Source organism: Aquarana catesbeiana, linkage group LG12, assembly GCF_042186555.1.
Source record: "Aquarana catesbeiana isolate 2022-GZ linkage group LG12, ASM4218655v1, whole genome shotgun sequence".
Lineage (NCBI taxonomy): Eukaryota > Metazoa > Chordata > Amphibia > Anura > Ranidae > Aquarana > Aquarana catesbeiana.
Window position 1 is genome coordinate 105356085 of NC_133335.1, and position 20529 is coordinate 105376613.

The 20529-nt window shown below is 44.6% G+C and overlaps 1 protein-coding gene across 1 annotated transcript in view; it reads right to left on the reverse strand.

Moving 5' to 3' along the window:
- Nucleotides 1–20529, reverse strand: part of ARHGAP23 (Rho GTPase activating protein 23) — a 529546-nt gene that overhangs the window by 75810 nt on the left and 433207 nt on the right. The window contains exons 17-18 of the mRNA XM_073608262.1: nucleotides 14471–14549; nucleotides 511–584 (exon numbers count right to left, since the gene is read on the reverse strand). Of these exons, the coding sequence (XP_073464363.1) occupies nucleotides 511–584; nucleotides 14471–14549 (153 nt within the window). The remainder of the gene's footprint in view (nucleotides 1–510; nucleotides 585–14470; nucleotides 14550–20529) is intronic.

The window sequence follows — 20529 nt, forward strand, 5'->3', positions numbered from 1 at the left end:
TATCCCCAAACTAGGCTAACACAATACATGAAGCAGAGCCCCGTGCTGGTAATAATGTGTATCCAGGTATGCCACAGCCAGGACATGGTTACTGCAGGGCAGTCGCAGTGAGGTAACCAATTTAAATGAACTGGGAATACTTGCACTGGTTGACTGAGAGACTTCCTGGATTTACAATCTGGCCAAATTTCAATGGCTGGTCTTCAGTTTTTGTGGCCTGTTTTTACATCCTCCTGTAGTCAGCAGTATAACTCACAGTTTAACGAACATGAATTGTTGTGTCCCTCAACGGATTTTAATAAGAAAAATATTTTTTTTTGAGTCCACACAACAAAAATGTGGCTTGTATTAATGTCAAGGCAACAAGTTGCAGATTGCTGCAGGGTGCTTTGTGGTCACAGAGGATTACCAAATACTAGACATTTCAATCATGAAAGAATTCCTATTTATGGTCTGCATAAAACAAAAATGTGAACAGCAATAACAGAAGAATAATTTCTTTCTTTTTACCAGTTTGCGAAGCCTTTTCATCCTCTCACTAGAATTCTCCAGGCGATTAGCTTCTATAAATTCATTATATTTGTCTATAAAAATAACAACAGGCAACAGAATATAAATGCATATTCACCGAGCCAAAATATCATCCAGGCAATATGAATGCAATATGATTTGTATTTAAAATAGCCTAACTCACTCTTACTACTTAAAGTGACCATGTAAGGGGATCGACAAAAATTACAAAAGCACTACCCTAAAAAATAAACCTTTATACTTACTTGACCATCAGGTCAGTCTGTAGCACAGCTTCTTGCACCAATTCTATTCCACACTTCCAGGGGTGTGAAAGAGTGTGTCCCCACTTGCAGCTGGTTCCTCCCAACAACCCCTACAGTATTCTGTCCTGCAGCGACCAAGGATCAGTAGGAGGAACCACAGCAGACAGTGGGGGTGGGGGGGGGGGGGCATTGTGGTACCAGCCTGAGGAGTCAAATAAGACTGTAAGCAGGAGCTCAGTTACAAAGTGAAGTTTTAGCAAACAAGCCGATGCAGCGGCAGTTCAATTGTTCTCTTGTTAACCCCCGGACAGGGTTACTTTACCAGCTATCCTGGGTGGCTGATATGTTATCTGAGATGCATGGTATACAGTGAGATGGCCGACACAGACTTTCATTGTGAAAAAGTGCAGTTCAATGTTACAATCATTAAAATAATAAATAATAACATGCATACAGTAATGTACAGATCACATAGATAAAATGTATCCTACATAACGCTTCAGAAAAAAGTGCAGCAGAACTAATATCTCTCATTATAGCTCAAATACACTGTAAAACAGAAGTGTTACTCCTCTGTAAACACGCAATAGAAAACGCAATCTATCAAAAATTTTCTCCATGCTTCTGACAATGTCCTGAGAGTGATGAAAGTGTTGGACAGAGAATATAATGTTATCAAGCTTGCTATGTGCATCTCAGTATTTGTAGGATAACACTAATGTGAATTTTACTATGGTTTCAATAAATAATTATTTATTTATCGTACATCACGGGACACAGAGCACCATAATAATGACTGGGTTATATGCTACCTTTAGGTGATTGGACACTGGCAACCAATAGTAAGAAGGTTCCTCCCATATAACCCCTTCCATACAGGAAGTACCTTTAGTTTTTTGCCAGTGTCTTGAAGGTGATGGTCATGGCTGTGGAAGCTCTTCAAACTTTCTTCAAATAAAATGTCCCAGTGAGGATGCTATATCGGATCCATTCGGATGGCATAAAAAGCTAAAGTGGATGGTACCCGAGCCTTGGTTCAAGAACGAGGTTTTGCTTGTAATGTGTCCGTTAAGGCGCTGGACCCTTGTTACATGGTATCCCTGGTCTTCACTTGCCCAAGGGAACCAGAAGGGTGCTTTACAGGTCCAGGGGTGTGGACCCCGTACCAAGGGGGACCCGGTCGTTGAAGGTCCTCAGTGGCGCTACCCGCCGTGATGGGGGAAGATTGGGCCTGTATCAGGCCCTGCAGCGAGGACGAGTGAGTACTCCCTCTGGAGGGCCTAACAATGTTTCTGTTATTGCATATAGTGTCTTAGTATACCCTGTGTCTCATTGCAAACTGTGAAGCTGACAGATGCAGCTTATGTGAGTGTCTCCCGCACATGGCGGCATATGCTGGGCGTGCGTCGGGAGCGCGCGCCGCGTGCGTGCACAGTATTGGTCCGCATGCGCACCGAGTCATGCCTTTGTGTACGCCGCGCAGGGTGCACATGCGCAGTAGAACACGGCCGTGCGTCACTGGGTGGTGCACGAGTATAAGGGGAGGTCGCGCGCTTGCATATTCATTGCTGCTTGTTGGTTAAGCTCAGCAGAAGTCTAGTGCACGGTGGGACACAGGGCATAAATTTGGACATTTGCAACAGGTTGAAGGCTGGTAAGGCTGTGGTGGCGGCTGTACGCTAGACCCAGCTATATAACTCAGGGGGAGTGTCTTTTTTTCCTCAAACTTGTAAGCAATGGTTTCCAGGAAACGAGGTACGGGGAGCAGGGCAAGTTCAGGGTTTAAAGGGACTTAAAAAAAAGGAGATCAACCTCAGGTTACTGCAGCATCAGTCTCCCCTGAAAGACCTGCGGGATTTGGCCTGGCTGAGCCATTGCAGTTGTCAGGCGTGGTGGCCACTACCAATATCCCTGCATCAGCTTATGTTACTAAGGATGATTTAGCATCAGCCCTAGCTGGCCTTGAAGGCAAGATAGCAGGTATGATTGCTACAGTAACACAGGGAGGGAAGAAACGTCATAGATCTCCCTCCCCTGAGCCTGGTCCCAGTGATGAAACACTTGAGCACCAGGATTCTTTTGGCATGGGTCCCTGTGATTTGGATCCAGAATGGGCAGAGGATTTGGAGGAGGAGGCCATTAAAGACAAGGAGGAAGGAGAGGCTAAAGAGTCCTCAGCTAGGGATTCAGGTTCTGAAGAACCAATTTCAGCCTCTCAATCCCAAAAATTGTTTATCCAGTCCTTGGCTGAGATGGTGAGAGCTGGATTTAAATTACCTCCGGTGCAGGGACCAGGACCCTCCTGTTCTACATTAGGGTCCTTGTGTCCTCAACCAGGTTCCCAGGCGTTCCCTTTGCATCCTTTATTGGAACAGGTAATTTACGCTGACTGGGACCACCCAGACAGGACATACTTGCCTCCAAAAAGGTTTTCTTTTTTATATCCTATGGAGGAAAAATTCAGGAAGAAGTGGGATACACCTTTGGTTGATGCTGCCATTTCTTCAGTGAATAAAAGTCTAACCTGTCCAGTGGATAATGCCCAGGGGTTTAGGGATCCGGCAGCTAAAAAGCTGGAATCCTTACTAAAAGCTTCTTTTGCAGTAGCTGGGTCAGAAGTACAACCGGCTACCGAAACCCCTCAGAAGCGGGGAAGAGCTCAGGCCATTCGAGCAGCTCTGCTCGAAGGAGCATACAGGAGGGGTTATAGCCCAAATTTACAGGATACTGGGAGCTGAGTCAGAACTGGAGGTGCCCCCCTACATCAGAAAATGGGAACAGGAATTAGGGTCGCAAAGTAGTAAAATTTTGTCCGACAAAATCCTGAGGCTGGCTCATTACCTATCATTAGATATAAGGAGAACGGAAATTCACTATAAATGCCTAGCGCGTTGGTATGCCACCCTAGACAGGGTAAGTAAAATGGATGGGGCAAAGGCTAATACCTGCTGGAGAGGGTGCACCAGTGTGGGAACGATGGCCCATATTTGGTGGGAGTGCCCCATCATTAAGACATTTTGAAAAAAAATCTTATCTTTGATAAATGAGATCTCTGGGATAGTTATAGCGGAGGATCCTTGGGTTTGCCTCTTCCACGGGACTTCGGAGCCAGTAGGGAAGTATAAATCATCTCTGGTCCCCATAATGTTAGACGTAGCCAAGAGACGGATTGCCACGAACTGGCTTGATTCATCCTGCCCTAGCACTCGTGATTGGCTTCTCAGTTTAAATGAAATATATATTGCCGAGGGTATGGACGAGGAGGGTGTGGAACCTGAGGAAGATGAGGAACACACGGGGAAATGGGCAAGCTGGGTTAAATATAAAAAGACCTGGAGTTATCTAAAGGAGATTACTAATACGGTATAGGAAGGCAGGATTTTTTTTCTGTTTTCTTTTTTCTTTACTCTTGAAGTGTGGTGAGACCAAGTTGAAGGGTGGCCCCAGGGAGCAGTTTCCTGCAGGGTAGGGCGGGTTGGGGGGTGGGGGGAGGGGGGGTAATTATATTAAAAAAAAAAAAAAAGAAGTACAACCGGCAGTTGCGGCTATCGGTATTTGTCAGGCATTGAAGGACCGTTTTAAGAAATTGGTCAGGAACCTGCCTGTTCAAGAAGAAGTTTCTGAGAAACTATCAGAACTTCCTCGCACTTTATGTTTTGCAGTAGACGCGTTAAAGGACTTGATTCAGCAGATGTCTCGTTTTGCGCTACTCTCAATCCATATGCGCAGAGTACTATGGTTAAAGAATTGGTCGGCCGGGACGCCATGCAAGAGGCTACTTGCGGCCTTTCCTTTTCACGGGGAGCGTCTATTTGGGGAAGATTTGGATAAATATATCCAAAAAATCTCAGGAGGGAAAAGCTCTTTGCTTCCGGTTAAAAGAAGGAGTAAGCTTTATGCCCAATGCTCCTGGGCCAAGTGCCTCTTCCCCTAAGAGGTATCGACGGCCTTTAAGAAGCCTCAAGGTCAAAAGAGACCTTGGACCCAGAAACCAGCCAAGGCCAATTCCAAGTTTTTCTTGTCAAGGGGCACCCCCACTCTTGTGGGTGGGGGGCAGACTGCGGTGGTTCACAGATGCTTGGGGAAAATTGGATCAGGACAGGTGGGTTATTTCCACCATATCTCAAGGTTACAAAATAGAGTTTCGGGATTTTCCCTCAACTCGATATTTGGTATCCAGAGTTCTATCAGACCCGGAGAAAAAGAGGGGCCTATTCCTTGCGTTAGAACAGCTGGAAAGGCAGAAGGTAATCATCGAGGTTCCGCAAAGAGAAAGATTCAAGGGGTTCTACTCGAACCTATTTACAGTACCAAAGCTGAACGGGGAAGTAAGGCCCATCTTGGACCTCAAATCCCTCAATTCCTTTCTAAACGTCCGAACCTTCCGGATGGAATTGGTTCAATCAGTAGTCGCATCCTTGAGAAAAGGGGATTTTATGGCGTCCATAGACATCAAAGACGCATACCTGCATATACCGATTTTCGGTCCGCATCAAAGATTCCTGCGATTTGCAGTAGAGGGGTATCATTTCCAATTCGTGGCTCTTCCATTCGGTCTAGCCACGGCCCCTCAGGTATTCACAAAGGTTCTGGCCCCAGTGTTGGCATTCCTAAGGTCGCGGAAGATCTCAGTGGTAGGATATCTGGACGACCTTCTGTTAAGAGACCAAGCTTACTCCACCTTGGTAGAAAACATTACAACTACGGTCCGTTTCCTAAAGTTCCTAGGCTGGATTCTAAATATGGACAAATCGGCCCTCCATCCAGCTCAGGTCTTAACATATCTGGGTCTGGTCCTGGACACAACCCAAGAAAGGGTAATTCTACCTCCCTTAAAGGTCTTCTCCATAGTGGAACTGGTTCAGAAGGTCAAGGGGGTAGAAGGTCCTTCGATTCGTCTGTGCATGAGGCTGTTGGGTAAAATGGTGTCATTCTTCAGCGCAGTTCCTTATGCGCAGTTCCACTCCAGGATGTTCTAGAGAGCTATCCTGGAAGCTTGGGACAAGTCGGTTCAGACTTTGGATCATCCCATGTCTCTATCCCTACAGGTAAAAAGGGAACTCTCTTGGTGGGCAGAGACCAGCAACTTGAACGGTGGAAAATCCTTTCCACCGGTATCCTGGAAAGTGGTAACTATGGACGCCAGTCGTCTAGGCTGGGGAGCAGTCCTGGAAGAGGCTTCCGTCCAGGGTTTATGGTCTCAGACAGAGAAGACCTTGCCCATCAATCTACTGGAAATTCGGGCAGCTCGCTTGGCTCTCCTATATTGGACGTCCAGACTGCGGGGGTTTCCTGTCCGAATCCAGTCTGACAACTCCACGGTGGTGGCATACATCAACCACCAAGGGGGTACCCGGAGTTGGGCGGCCCAAAGAGAGGTAAATCACATATTAACTTGGGCAGAGAGACATGTGTCGTTTCTATCGGCAGTCTTTATTCCAGGGGTGGACAATTGGCAGGCAGATTACCTAAGCCGCCAGCAGCTGCTACCGGGGGAATGGTCTCTTCACCCCGAAGTTTTCCTTCAGATCTGCCAGCGCTGGGGGATGCCGGATGTGGATCTTCTGGCATCCAGATTCAATGCCAAAGTAGACAGGTTTGTATCCAGGACCAGGGACCCCCTCGCTGTCGAAACAGACGCATTGGTGGTTCCCTGGGACCAGTATTCTCTGATTTACGCTTTTCCCCTGATCCAGATGCTACCGCACCTGTTGCGCAGGATACAGGAAGAGCAGATTGCAGTAATCCTGGTGGCCCACGAGGTCCTGGTATTTAGAGATTGTGCGGATGGCGGTGGAGGACCCGCTGTGTCCCCCATACCGTCCAGATCTGTTATCTCAAGGTCCCATTTACCATCCTTCTTTACGGTCACTGAATTTGATGGCATGGCTAGTGAGACCAGGGTGCTGAAGGACCGTGGTATCAGAGGTTCAGTCTTATCTACTCTGATAAATGTTAGAAAGCCAGTTTCTAGAAATATTTACCATGGGGTCTGGAAAGGATGGCATCCTCGCAAGTATACGATTGGTAGGATCCTTGCCTTTCTTCAATCAGGGATTGATTTAAACTTATCTTCGGGAACCATTAAAGGGCAAATTTCAGCCTTATCAGTTTTTTTCCAGAGGCCAATTGCATCTCATTCTTTGGTGCGAACCTTCGTCAAGGGGATACTGCACTTAAAACCGCCGGTTAAGCCTCCCTTATGCCTCTGGGACTTGAACTTGGTGCTATCAGCCCTACAGGTTCAACCCTTTGAACCAATTAAGCATATTCCTTTAATTCTGTTGACCAGGAAATTGGTTTTTCTGATAGCCATAACTTTGGCTAGAAGGGTGTCTGAATTGGCCGCCCTTTCATGTAAAAAACCTTTTCTAATTTTACATCAGGACAAGGTGGTGATGCGGCCCCATCCAGATTTTTTACCTAAGGTGGTTTCCAATTTTCATTTGAATCAATATATCATTTTGCCTTCCTTTTTTCCCAATCCTAAAACTAAGGAGGAAAAGTTACTTCACTCACTGGATGTGGTGAGAGCAGTTAAGGTTTATCCAAGCATGTCAGCTCCTTTTCGGAAGGCTGATTCCTTTTTTGTTCTGCCATAGGGTCCTAAGAGAGGACAGGCAGCAACTAGTTCTACTATCTCTAGGTGGATTCTTCAACTCGTTGTCCAGGCTTATGAGTTGAAAAGCAGGGTTCCACCTCGTTATTTCAAAGCTCACTCTACTAGAAGAGTTAGTACATCGTGGGCAGTGCATCAACAGGTGTCTATGGCTCAGGTTTGCAAAGCAGCCGCTTGGTCTTCAGTTCATACGTTCAGCAGGTTTTACCAGCTGGACGTTAGATCTCGGGAGGAGACTATTTTTGGCCACAGCGTGCTGCGAGCGGCTTTATAAGCCCTGGAGGGGATTTAAGGATACTTTACCCTCCCCTCAAAATGCATTGCTTTAGGACATCCCAGATAGTCATTATTATGGTGCTCTTTGTCCCGTGATGTACGATAAAGTAAAATTGATTTTAAAAGCTTACCTGTGAAATCCTTTTCTTGGAGTACTTCACGGGACACAGAGGTCCCTCCCTTCTTTTCTGGGGTCTTCATTGCTTGCTACAAACCTAAAGGTACTTCCTGTATGGGAGGGGTTATATGGGAGGAACCTTCTTATTATTGGTAGCCAGTGTCCGATCACCTAAAGGTAGCATATAACCCAGATAGTCATTATTATGGTGCTCTGTGTCCCGTGATGTACTCCAAGAAAAAGATTTTACAGGTAAGCTGTTTTAAAAATCCATTTTTTACACTAAGTGGGTTTGATAGCATGCATTCTGATCTACTTTAAGTGGTCCACACTGAGGGTACTGAGAGGGTAATACAGGTCGTGCTAACTGATGAGGAGTGAACACTAAATTTCATAGCATTAAGGAACAGACTAGAGAGGAGGGATCTCCATGTCCTGCGATGCACTCCAAGTAAAGGATTTTACAGGTAAACTAGAAATACTAAATTTCTTAAGTACATCACAGGACACAGAAAACGTAATATATTCATGACTATTTGGGATGTCCCAAAGCACTGAACATGAGGGCAGGGCAACACAGCAACAATGCTACCAAGCCCAAAAGCCAAAGGAAGAACCTTGCCCTTGATACCATAGGCCTAAGAAAGCTGATTAATTCACCTTGAAAAAGTGGATCGAGAAACAGCATGATCCTTGCTGGATCACCCAGGAAGCACTGATACTCTTGGTGGAAAGGACCTTGACCAGGAAGGAGAAGAATTGGTGCATCGAGAAGCAGCCTGACCATTGACAATTGTGAGGACCCTCCAATTGCGAGGAAACCTGAACAGCTCGAACAATCAAGGGTGGAAGCACCTTCTCCTTAGGATGTTCTACCCTTCTCATTAGGATGCTTAGGACAAAAAGATGGCAACACAATGCTCTGAGTCAGATGGAGCAAAGAATACACCTTAGGCAAGAAGGAGAACCAAGGTCTCAACACCCTCTTATCCTGGTAAAGAACCAGAAACGTTTACCTGCAGGAAAGCGCAGCCAACTTAGGAGATCCTGTCAGCTAAAGTAATGGCAGCCAAAAATACAACCTCATGCATAAGGAGCGACTATGCATTGTCCGGAAAGGCTCAAAAGGAGAAGTCTGCAAAACAGACAAGGTCAAATCAAGGTCCCAAAGAGACAAGGGGGAGGTGGCGTACAGGTTAAAATCTGTGTAACACCTGCACAAAGGCTTTTACCAAGGAATGGGGGCTTTGGAACAGAACAGCCAAGATCTTTCCCCTGATGGTACTTAAAGCCTGAGGACAGAAAGAAGCCAAAATACACCATGAAAGCCAGCAACTTGTAAAGATGGGAGATAAGACCCTGCGACAGCAATTCTGACTGATCTGGAAGAGCTCGCGTCTTCGTCTGCCAAGAGATTCACAATGTTCACATAACACTTTCTGCTTGGCCAAACAGGTACAATCAGAATCACCATAATGCCCTCTACCTTTATTTTGTGCAACAGCTGAGGAAGGAGCTGCATTGGAGGGAAGGCATTGTTCAGGGAAATCAATATTACAAAAGTCTGAGGATCTCTGGTCCAGGAAACAAACATGTCCAGCTTATTGATGAATCTGGATGCCAAGAAATCCACATCTGGTGTCTCCTACAGCAGTAAAGTCTCTGCTAACGCTTTCAGGTGAAGGGCCCATTTTCTCATATTCAGGTGTGGATGGCTGAGAAAGTCCACCTGCCAGTTTACCACACCAGGAATGTGCACAACAGACGGGTTCTGAACATGAAGTTCTGCCACAGACAAGCTCAGTTCCACTTCTTTCTGAGCAGTGTGACTTCTTGTCACTCCTTCATGCTGTGACATGGTTTGCCTGCACCCTGACGGGGGGACCCCGATGTCAGACAGACTAGTGTAGGAGAGCAAGCCAAATCATCTGAAGTTACAGGATGTTGATTGGCAACATCTGCTCTTCTGGTGACTATGTTCCCTGAACAGAGGTTCTCCAAAACACCACCCTAGCCTGACAAGCTGGCATCAATTGTCAAAACCTTCCAATTCATTAGTAGGAAGGATCTTCTGTCATTCATCATCTGTGTGGAGTAAGACCATTAGAGAGCCAATCTGGTCTTGGAATTCAGATGTATTGGCAGATCCGGAGACTGCTGTCACTTGTCCTAAATTGACAGGATATTAAGTTGTAGAGCTTATGAATGAAACTGAACTTTGGAACTTTGAAAAGGAGCTACTACCAATTTCCCCAACACCATCATGCAGACGTGAATCAAGGGGCTTTACATGCCATGGCTTTCTGAAAGTCAAAAGGGTTGTGACCCCAATATGGAGTGGCCACACAGCTGAGAGGAATGTCTGCCAAGACTAGAGACCTGCGGCATGTAGCCCCCTTTATAACAAGCGTCCCAATACTTGCAGAGGACTTAAGTTTTGCTTTGTAGGTTTTCTGTAGCTGTGCAGAGGCTGTGTTGGATTAATAGAATTGTACTAGACCTGTGCTGGTACTGTGCTGTAACTGCCCACACTGAGCATCCAATTGCATATGCTTCCACTGTCCAGGGGAACCGGAAATGGCACCCACACATGCGTAGACACGCGTGATGATGATGCTCCTGATCTGTCCCTTTTGAGCGCTAGAGGTATGCTGCTCAAGTCCCATACCATTACCAACACCTAACAGCCTAAAACACCAGGGAACACTAGGAGATAGCCACATTTTCCACATACAGAGGCACTCACGATTCTGTGTCCAAAAGGTCTAATCACCACCTCTCACAGTGGGCACACCCCACAAGGTCTTCAAAGACTTGATTTTCTTTAAAGTGGATGCAAACCCACTCTCAACATTTCTAAACTACTGCCATAGTGGTTATCTATAAGGATATACATGCCTCCTGCATGTATCCTTACCTGCACAATGTCTCCACCCTGGGCACAGATGACATAAAATCCTATACTGTACAAGGTGCAAGCCTTAATTAAAAAAAAATAAAAAAATTTGGGCTTACATCCACTGTAAAGGGAATCACTGCCCTGGACATGTACAGCACCCTGCCCATAAGGTCACCGAATACGGAGTACCCCAAAGAACACTGCCAGCAGGATCCTGTGCCAAACATCAACATTACAGGCCATCCTGACTTTAGTATGTAGGGTTTGGGTACTGTTCTCGTGCCAGAGGTGACCATTCCAGATGAAGCCTTTCCTTTTCCAAGCAGGGGTATGAAGAATAGGCCTTAAAATAGGAGACTAACACTCACTGAAAGCATCTTTAGTAGGGGTGCAATGGATCAAAAAACTCACGGTTCGTTCCTCGGATCAGGAGTCACGGTTCGGATCATTTTCGGATCAACAAAAAAAAAAAATCTCCCCCACTGTAATATCCACGTCATCTCCCCCACAGTCACATCAGTCTCTGTACAGAGGAGCTTACACTCTAATGTCCCCTCCCCCCCCAGTCACATCAGTCTCTGTACCACAGGAGCTTACACTCTAATGTCCCCTCCCTCCCCCCACAGTCACATCAGTCTCTGTACAGAGGAGCTTACACTCTAATGTCCCCTCCCCCCACAGTCACATCAGTCTCTGTACCACAGGAGCTTACACTATAATGTCCCCTCCCCCCACAGTCACATCAGTCACTGTACAGAGGAGCCATTTTTGCGGGGAGGGGACATTAGAGTGTAAGCTCCTCTGTACAGAGACGGATGTGATGAGCTTGGTGTACAGCACTATGGTATATGTCGGCTCTATAGAAGACTTAGAGATAAAATCGGAGTCTGCTGTGACTTCTCTGTTATGAGATACAAATCTATGCCCTCCCCTCCTTCCTCTCACATTATTGATCACCTATCATCTGTATTATTCATAATTCCCTCCATGTATCCTCCTCACCTCTCAATACAAGGCTTCTTCCTGTCTCGTCCCCCAAACACTAGAGGACAACAAAATTTAGCTGAGGCTCCGCATGGCGGGCATTTTGCGTAGGACCAAACGCCATAATACACTGCATAGGGACACACAGGAAGTCCTCCAGCAGACACTAGAGGTCACACACTGCTCTGTGAAAGGACTCCAGCAGGTGGCCATTTTTGCGGCCGAGTGTACCAAGATGGCCGCCACTCCGGAGCTAGGCCAAAGCCGCGGAGTGCATGTGTGCCGATCTGAACAGGCTGAACCGTTCGGATCACAGATCGGTGACGATCCGCTGCACCCCTAATCTTTAGAGATATAAGGTCGCATCAATCACCACCTATTTCAAAAAACTATATGCTGAAGGCCATTACTCACCTTTACACATCTCCAACTGCATCCTTTAGAACACCATATTCTACTTCCCCTCTCATTATTTCCAACAGTACCAGGCACAGGATGCCTGCTCTCCCCTCTTCTTTTTGCCCTCTGCATTGAACCCCTGGCGGCCCATATCAGACAAAACCCTAGCATATGAGGCACCCCGGTTGATATTAGAGACTTTAAGATATCTCTCTTTGCAGACATCTTCCTAACACTCACCCAACCACAGATATCACTCTCTAACCTCCGTAGAGAATTTGATCAGTACAGTACGCTCTCTGGTTATAAATTTAAAAAGACTAAAACAGAGGCCCTCTCCCTCAACATGCCACATCAAACACTTCAACAACTATTACAATCATTTCCTTATTCCTGGAAGTCCTCCACATTAAAATACATAGGCGTGAATCTTACACCCGCCTAGGACATGCTCATGTACAACAACATGAATGCTCTTCTCTCTAGGTGGAAAACCCATAAACTTTCCCTTCTAGGCCGAATGGCAAACTTTTAAAATGGCTATCCTGCCCAAATCCCACTATCTTTTTGAGACACTGCTCATTCCTATCCCGTCCTCTCACCTTTTCCAAACCAATTTTCTTAAAGGATAAATTCACCTTTGGAACATGTTACAGGTTTTTGTGGTGGAACAAGTAACATATTCCAGCATCTGTAACCTCTACCCCCCCCCCCCCCCCCATCGCCCCTCCCTGTGACAGCGAGCGGGGGATCCTCTTCCCGAAGCCTCGGTCACAAATTTAAAACCATGTGGCCTTGCAGGGCTCCACCCATATGGCTGCGTCATTCATTCACAGTCTCTTGTGAATGAATGTCTACAAATACTGTTGGCCATTGCGTCTGTGGCTTGTAGTTTTTAATGAGCTGCGAGGGCGCTGCTGAGTGCTCTCTTGGTCCATTGATCTTCCTGCTCTCAGGTAACTGCTTGCCGTACGAAAACAAACAGACAGCTCTGCCGAATCTGCAAGAGCCTAAGATTGCACCTGCGATCTGCTGATCGCAAGTGCAATGCTCGGCAGGCTCCTTAGAAAAAAATAACAACTGTAGATTTTTTTACCTGCAAAGTGAACTTAGTCTTTAAATTCTTCTGGAACTACAAAAAACACAGGATTGCTCAATCTGTCCTTTACACCCCTGAGACCAAGGAGGCCTTGCCTTTCACAATGTCAATAAATACTTTTTATAACTGCTGGACAGAGGTGGAGAAGCTATGGTTGGCCCCTATCCATCCCAACTCAATGCTGTGAAACAGTGATGTCACTTGATTTCTCTCACTTATGGAAACATGCTAAACAGTTTTATCCCCTTACCTCAAAAGCCTCACTAGCAACTCCTTTCCTCTTAACGTGTAATATCCCGGACAGTTTAACCTTGCAGCTGTCCCACGTCTGGAAAGAAAAGGCTTTGTTCCACTTTGGTATATTGGTGGATGCTAGATCCAGAAAATTGTGCTCTTTCCTGGACTTGCAGGAAGTCTATAATCTCCCTAGGCAGGCCTTCTTTAGCTACCTACAAATACTCCACTATGCACAATCCCTGACAACTTCCCTTTAATTCTCCAAATTGACAGGTTCAAAAGGACTTGTCTGGAGGGCCTGTCCTCCAAGTTAATAATCTCCCTAATCTATAAAATCCTTATCCCTAGCCCAACTTGCACCTTGTACAAAGAAGACGAATACAAAATCCTCTTTCACTGGTATCAAACCCCAGATGCAAACAGGAACTGGGCACACTACAACATATCTATTGGTCATGCCCACTGACCAACATGTACTGGCAGATCAAGATGCCTAGTCGTACTAAATGGAAAATACGAGAGCCTCCCTCTTTGGTTGAGTTGCATACCAGGATCCAAGATGTACAGTGAAGAGGATGAAATATCTAACAGCCTTCTCAAACAATTCCCTAGACACTCATAATCGAGTTTGGGAACTGTGGGATCTTTTAGAAACCTCACTTACCTGATCCACTCCTTCTGTGCTTATGTAAAAATTATTTTAGCAGCAAACTAGTCATATTGGTATTTAACTGATGCTAACTGCATTAATTGAAGTAGGCGGAGGCTGAAAATACTCTGGGCATCTGGGCTTCAATGACCAGTTAATGCCAAGAGAAGATTTACCAACCTGGCAGCGGTGTCTAGATTAGAAGACCTGCTGAACATAATTACAAATCTGTTATCAGATAAATGGACTGTATGGAGTTTAACTTTATGCAAATTAGGCTTGTAAAGTATAAAGTGGGAACTAAATAGCAGGGAAACATTTTTTATTATTACCTACACTCCGCAATCTGACCTCAACTACTCTAGTACACCTCTATACAGTGTGCCACATAATCAGACACATAATCAGACTCACCATCAGTGAAGAGGGGCTCAGGCAGTTTTCGAAAAAAAGATTTAAGCAGACTACTGACCACGTTCAAATCTTGCCATCGCTGAAACCAAAATATAGATCACATAGGTAGTTAATTTTTATCTTTAAAATGTAATGATATTTCTTTGTATATACACTTAAGTCTTGTTTCCACAGGCGTACTTAAACATACACCAATGCGACAGCCATGTTTGCCTACACAGGGGCATGCACAGGTGTTACATGTATCCCTGTGCAGGCATTCGCAGTCCTGTCTATTGGAATGCAGCAGCTGCATGGACACAGCCACTGCTCCCAATTTGACAGTTGTGTGTGGTTCAGGAACCTGCATGGAAAACCTGTGCATCCCCATGTGTGCAAACATGGCCCTCACACAGCTGTAAGCGTATGTACAACAGTGTGAATGAGGTACTAATTAAAAACATTGCTTACAAATATTTTATGACTGGTAATAAAACAAATAAGATGATCAGCCGTCTCATGTCATCATTATAGTGAATTTATTATGTTATATTAAAGCACAACTATAGTCAAATAAGAACCTCACATTTCATTACCCATCCTGCTCCCTTTAGACAAAGGAGTGCATCTAATGCCGTGTACACACGGGCGGACTTTTCGGCATCAAAGGTCCGACGGTCTTTCTGACGGACTTTCGACCGACTTCTGACGGACTTCCGGACGAACGGACTTGCCTACACACGATCACACCACAGTCCGACGGACGACCAGACTAAAATAAGGAGGTTGATAGCCAGTAGCCAATAGCTGCCCTAGCGTTGGTTTTCGTCCGTCAGACTAGCATAAAGACGAGCGGGTTTTTCGACCGGACTCAAGTCCATCGGAAAGATTTGAAACATGTTTCAAATCTAAAGTCCGTCTGATTTTCGCCCGAAAAAGTCCGCTGCAGGTCCGATGAAGCCCACACACGGTCGGATTGTCCGACGGATTCGTCCCATCGGACCAGGCCGGTCAAAAAGTCTGCCCACGTCTACATGGCATTAGATGGTTGCCTCACTTCCTAAGTACTTTAAGTCCTCAGTAATTAAAGTGATATAGAAATACAAATTAAAGTTTATGTCTCTGCAAAGTAAAAAAAAAAAAAAAAAAAAAAAAAACACATTCTGTACATCTCTCTAATACATGCAGTTTCCCATACGTCATACCTTTAAAATTTTGGCAACTGTTGATCTATCAGAATCGAGTGTGCTTCTATCTTCCTGTGGCTGACACCACTGTGCCAACCAAGAAAGCATGGACATCCCAACCAGCATGGCCTGCCCTGCCTACTGGATTACAAAACTCCACATAACCCCTCTCTTTCCTACTCCACATGCAAACATTGTCTCGTTTCTTAGCAAACCAAAGCTGCTTCATCGACTCCCAAGCACCTGCCCTCACACACAGTATATTGGAAGATGTGGCCTGCCCCTATACACTATAAACTGCCTGACATGCCCAGTGACGATCCCACAGGCAGTAGTAAAAGCTGTTCTCACTACAGTAATAAGGTAAAAAGAGAAGAAAAAAAAAAAATGCTAGGACATCTCTAGAGGGGGTTTGGGAGTAAAGTTGGGTAATGCCTGGACATACAGTTTAAGTCATACGTTAAGGGGCTTACCTACATATATTTAAATCCAATCACTAAAATCTCAATCTTTAACCCTTACAAAATAAAAAATTTGACCAGATCAAATTTAGTATGCAGCATTTTAGGCAACAAAAAAACTTGTTAGCCTGTTTGCATACCAAAATGATTTTCACAACAATTTTTAGCACGTGTAAGGTCTTCATTCAAGAAATATTTTTTACATTTTTTTTTAATAACAAAGGAATTGTCAAAACTGCAGTTGTATTTTGTTTAACGAACAACATTTATTGTATAATATTATTACAAACAATAATATGAAATTATTTTATCCTATATATCCTGTGTACAGGGACCTCGAATACTTGTTGGTTTTGATTTATGTGCTATCGCTGTATGTTATGATATTCTATTTCAAGGTAGCAAGCATTTTCCAGTACTTTGCTCAGCTGGCATGATTGAAAAAAAAAATTATTATATATTTTTTTTTCACTTTTTTTTTTCCACAGTATACATTGCCTGTCACAGACCTTACTTTCTCTCCTCACAGCTGAAACTTCTGTAATCACAGAGAGCATGTGGGAGATTTACACATGGAAGTGATCTATGAAGTGTGCGGCTACTGGAACTGACAGGACTTTAACACCTTTCCATTGTCGTATGATGTCCAGCAGAACAAGCAGCTTGTGCGCTCTCCTGGGGGGGCGCAGCACAGCGATCGGTAATGTGGTGTGTCGCTCCGATACACCGCATCTCTGATCACGGTAAAGAGCCTATGACATAGGCTCTTTACCATGTGATCAGCTCTGTCCAATCACAGCTGATCACAGCATTACTAGGAAGTGCGGATTATTTCCTATCCTCTATTCACGCTGACAGGGCGTGAGAAGAGGAGAGCTGATAAGCAGCTCTCCTGACAGAGAGGGATCTACACTGATAATCAGTGCAGTGATTATCAGTGCAGTCCCATCAGTGATGCCCACAAGTGCCCACCAGTGCTGCCCATCAGTGCTGCCTATTAGTGCCTGTGCCGCCTCTGTGCCCGTTAGTGCAGCATTATCAGCGGCCGTTAGTGTAGCATCATCAGCGGCCGTTAGTGCAGCATCATCAGCGGCCGTTAGTGCAGCATCATCAGCGGCCGTTAGTGCAGCATCATCAGCGGCCGTTAGTGCAGCATCATCAGCGGCCGTTAGTGCAGCATCATCAGCGGCCGTTAGTGCAGCATCATCAGCGGCCGTTAGTGCAGCATCATCAGCGGCCGTTAGTGCAGCATCATCAGCGGCCGTTAGTGCAACATCATCAGCGGCCGTTAGTGCAACATTATCAGCGGCCGTTAGTGTAGCCTCATCAGTGGCCGTTAGTGCAGCCTCATCAGTGGCCATCAGTGAAGGAGAAAACGTGCTTATTTACAAAATTTTATAACAGAATTGAAGAAAAACTTTTTTTTCTTAAAAATGTTCAGTCTTTTTTCATTTGTTTAGCAAGAAATAAAAAAAGCCAGTGTTGCATGAAAATTAGCATGGGCAGGAAGGGGTGAAAGTGCCCAGTTAAATACTGCAATCCTGACAGGAGGATTTTAAAGCTGTAATCCGGGTGCACAGGATAATATTTTAGTGTATAAGGATAATAAAAATGAATAGATATCATTATCATTTTTAAATTATAGCTATTACTTTTTTATCATATTTATATAATGTATGTATTGTTTTATACATATTTATGTTAAAACTTTATACTACAATACTTCCTTTTTATGTTTTTTATGTTTAAGACATTACTATAATTTGTGTAGAGGTTTATAGAACTACTTATATAGTGTATTTTATTATATTACTATGTTTCTTATATATTTAACATAGTCTGTTGGACTGTTCTATCGACCATCATGTGAACGTATAGATTATTTATATTACTGGTATTTGATTACTTGGATTTCATAATTATTGATTAAAATATCATACAGTATATACATTGCTACCAGTGTCCCTGCTGGTGTGCCCTGTGGTTCCCGAGTTTAAGAGACATCTTGCGGCAACAGATCTTATATGTTTGTGAGCGCATTAAGTCCACCTATAACTTGGGGTCTTTGCAATCGGCAAGAGGCTGTGTGTGGCAGTGGTGGTGGAACTCACTGGGAGATTTTGGATTTCATGGACTTTTTTTTTTTTTTCAGCTACAGTATATGCAATATAAGTATCACTTAAGGTGTTGGCACTTTGATCATTGCGCTTCGATCTACTGATCAGCATCCTGCAATTCCTAGCCGCTTAGGAGCTCATACTGACAACAGTGCAGAAGCTTCTATACCAGGGACGTGCGGTGAGGTCAGTGGCTGGTGAGGCACTGGCTACTATCAGAGCCAGATACACACAGGTTACATACACCGCAAATGTAAGAGCGAGAGCAATAATTCTAGCACTAGACCTCCTCTGTAACTGTAAACAGGTAACCTCTAAAAAGATTTAAAGCGTTGTCTATGGAGATTCTTAAGTACTGAAGTTTGGCGCCATTTCACAAGTGTGCACAATTTTAAAGCGCGACATGTTAGGTATTTATTTACTCGGTGTAAAATCACCTTATACAAAAAAATTGAGCCAACTTTACTGTTTTTTTTTTCTTTGTTGTGCAAATACTGTGTAACATAAAAAGTTGCAACAACCGCCATTTTATTCCCTAGGGTGTCTGCTAAAACAATATATATATATATATATATATATATATATATATATATATATATATATATATATATATATATATATATATAAAATGTTTGGGGGTTCTGAGTAATTTTATAGCAAAAAAAGGCCTAGTTAGACTTACTGGTGATGGTATTTCTAAGAGCCTTTCAGGACAACCTTGGAGAGAGCGCAGCTCCGTCCCTTTTTCAGGAAACACATGCCACCTTTAAATCCCTCCTCTTCCACCATGGCCTCAGTTATTGTGGTCTCTGACAACTGGAAAACAAAGCACAGAAAACCACAAACAACCATGATAGACACTTAGACCACTACTAAGATACAAAGGGAGGGAAATAGCGGTTGTCCTGAAAGGCTCTTAGAAATACCGTCACTGGTAAGTCTAACTAGGCCTTTCTCCAATCGCCTTTCAGGACAACCTTGGAGAGGATAACCGAGAAACTTACCCTAGGGTGGGACTACTGCCTGCAGTACCTTCCTGCCGACGGCTTGATCTGCGGCCGACAGTAAGTCCAACCTATAATGTCGGAGAAATGTTGAGTAGTTGGACCAAGTAGCAGCCTTGCAGATTTGATCAGGCGTAGCACCGGCCCTCTCAGCCCAGGAAACTGCCGTTCATCTTGATGAGCAGCAATACCTGAGGGGGGTATTTCTCCTTTAGCTTCATAGGCCTCCGCAATTGCCCATCTAAGCCATCTGCCTAGTGTGCTTTTGGAAGCTTTCTCCCCTTTACGTGAGCCTGAGAAAATCACCAAGAGGGCTTTTGATTTTCTAATTTCCTTAGTGATTGATAAGAAATGAAGCAGGCATCTCCTAACATCTAAAGTATGAAAAGCTTCTTCTCATGTATTGGCAGGAGTCGAGGAGAAAGTGGGCAACACTATTTCCTGTGAGCGATGAAAGTTTGAAGAAACTTTAGGCAGGAAAGCTGGGTCTGTCTGAAGAACCACTCGGTCTGGAAAAACTTTAAGAAAAGGTTCCGTGACTGCCAGGGCCTGAAGCTCACTGACTCTTCTTGCCGAAGTAATGGCTACTAAGAAGATTGTTTTCAGAACTAAACTCTTTAAGGATGCTTCCTGTAAGGGTTTGAATGGAGCCCCCGTGAGACCCTGTAAAACAATAGATAAGTCCCAACTGTGAAAATTTTTAAGGGCCACCGACCTATTTCGTGCTAGTGCCGTGAAGAATCTGGAAATTAAAACTTCTCTGGATAGAGTCTTTTCAAAATAAACTGAAAGAGCCACCACCTGTGTTTTTAGGGTGCTGGCTGCCAGTCCCTTTTCCATTCCATCATGGAGAAATTCAAGGACTGATACAACGCTTTTTACCTGAAAGCTTCTAGAGGTACAATAGGAATTAAACTGCTTCCTGACCTTTAGGTATATGGCCCGAGTTACCTCCTTTCTGCTGGAAAGTAGGGTCTTTACTAATTGAATCCTTGGATTTTAGGAGATCTTCTTCAGAAGCTAAGCAGTTAGATGTAACCGGTCTGCTTCCAGATGAATGACAGAGCCCTGTGTTAGAAGGTCCCCCCTGAGCGGCAGCCTCCAGGGAGGTTCTGTGGCCATATTTAGTAATGTTGCGAACCAAGGTCTTTTTGGCCAAAAGGGAGTGACCAGGATCATGTTGGTCATTTCTTTTCTGAATTTCCTTATGACCATCGGTATCAGAGGAAAGGGGGAAAAAGGCATAGCACAGTTGGTAATGCCATGGATGTGCGAGAGCATCTATGCCTATGGCTTGGTCTTCTCGGTGAA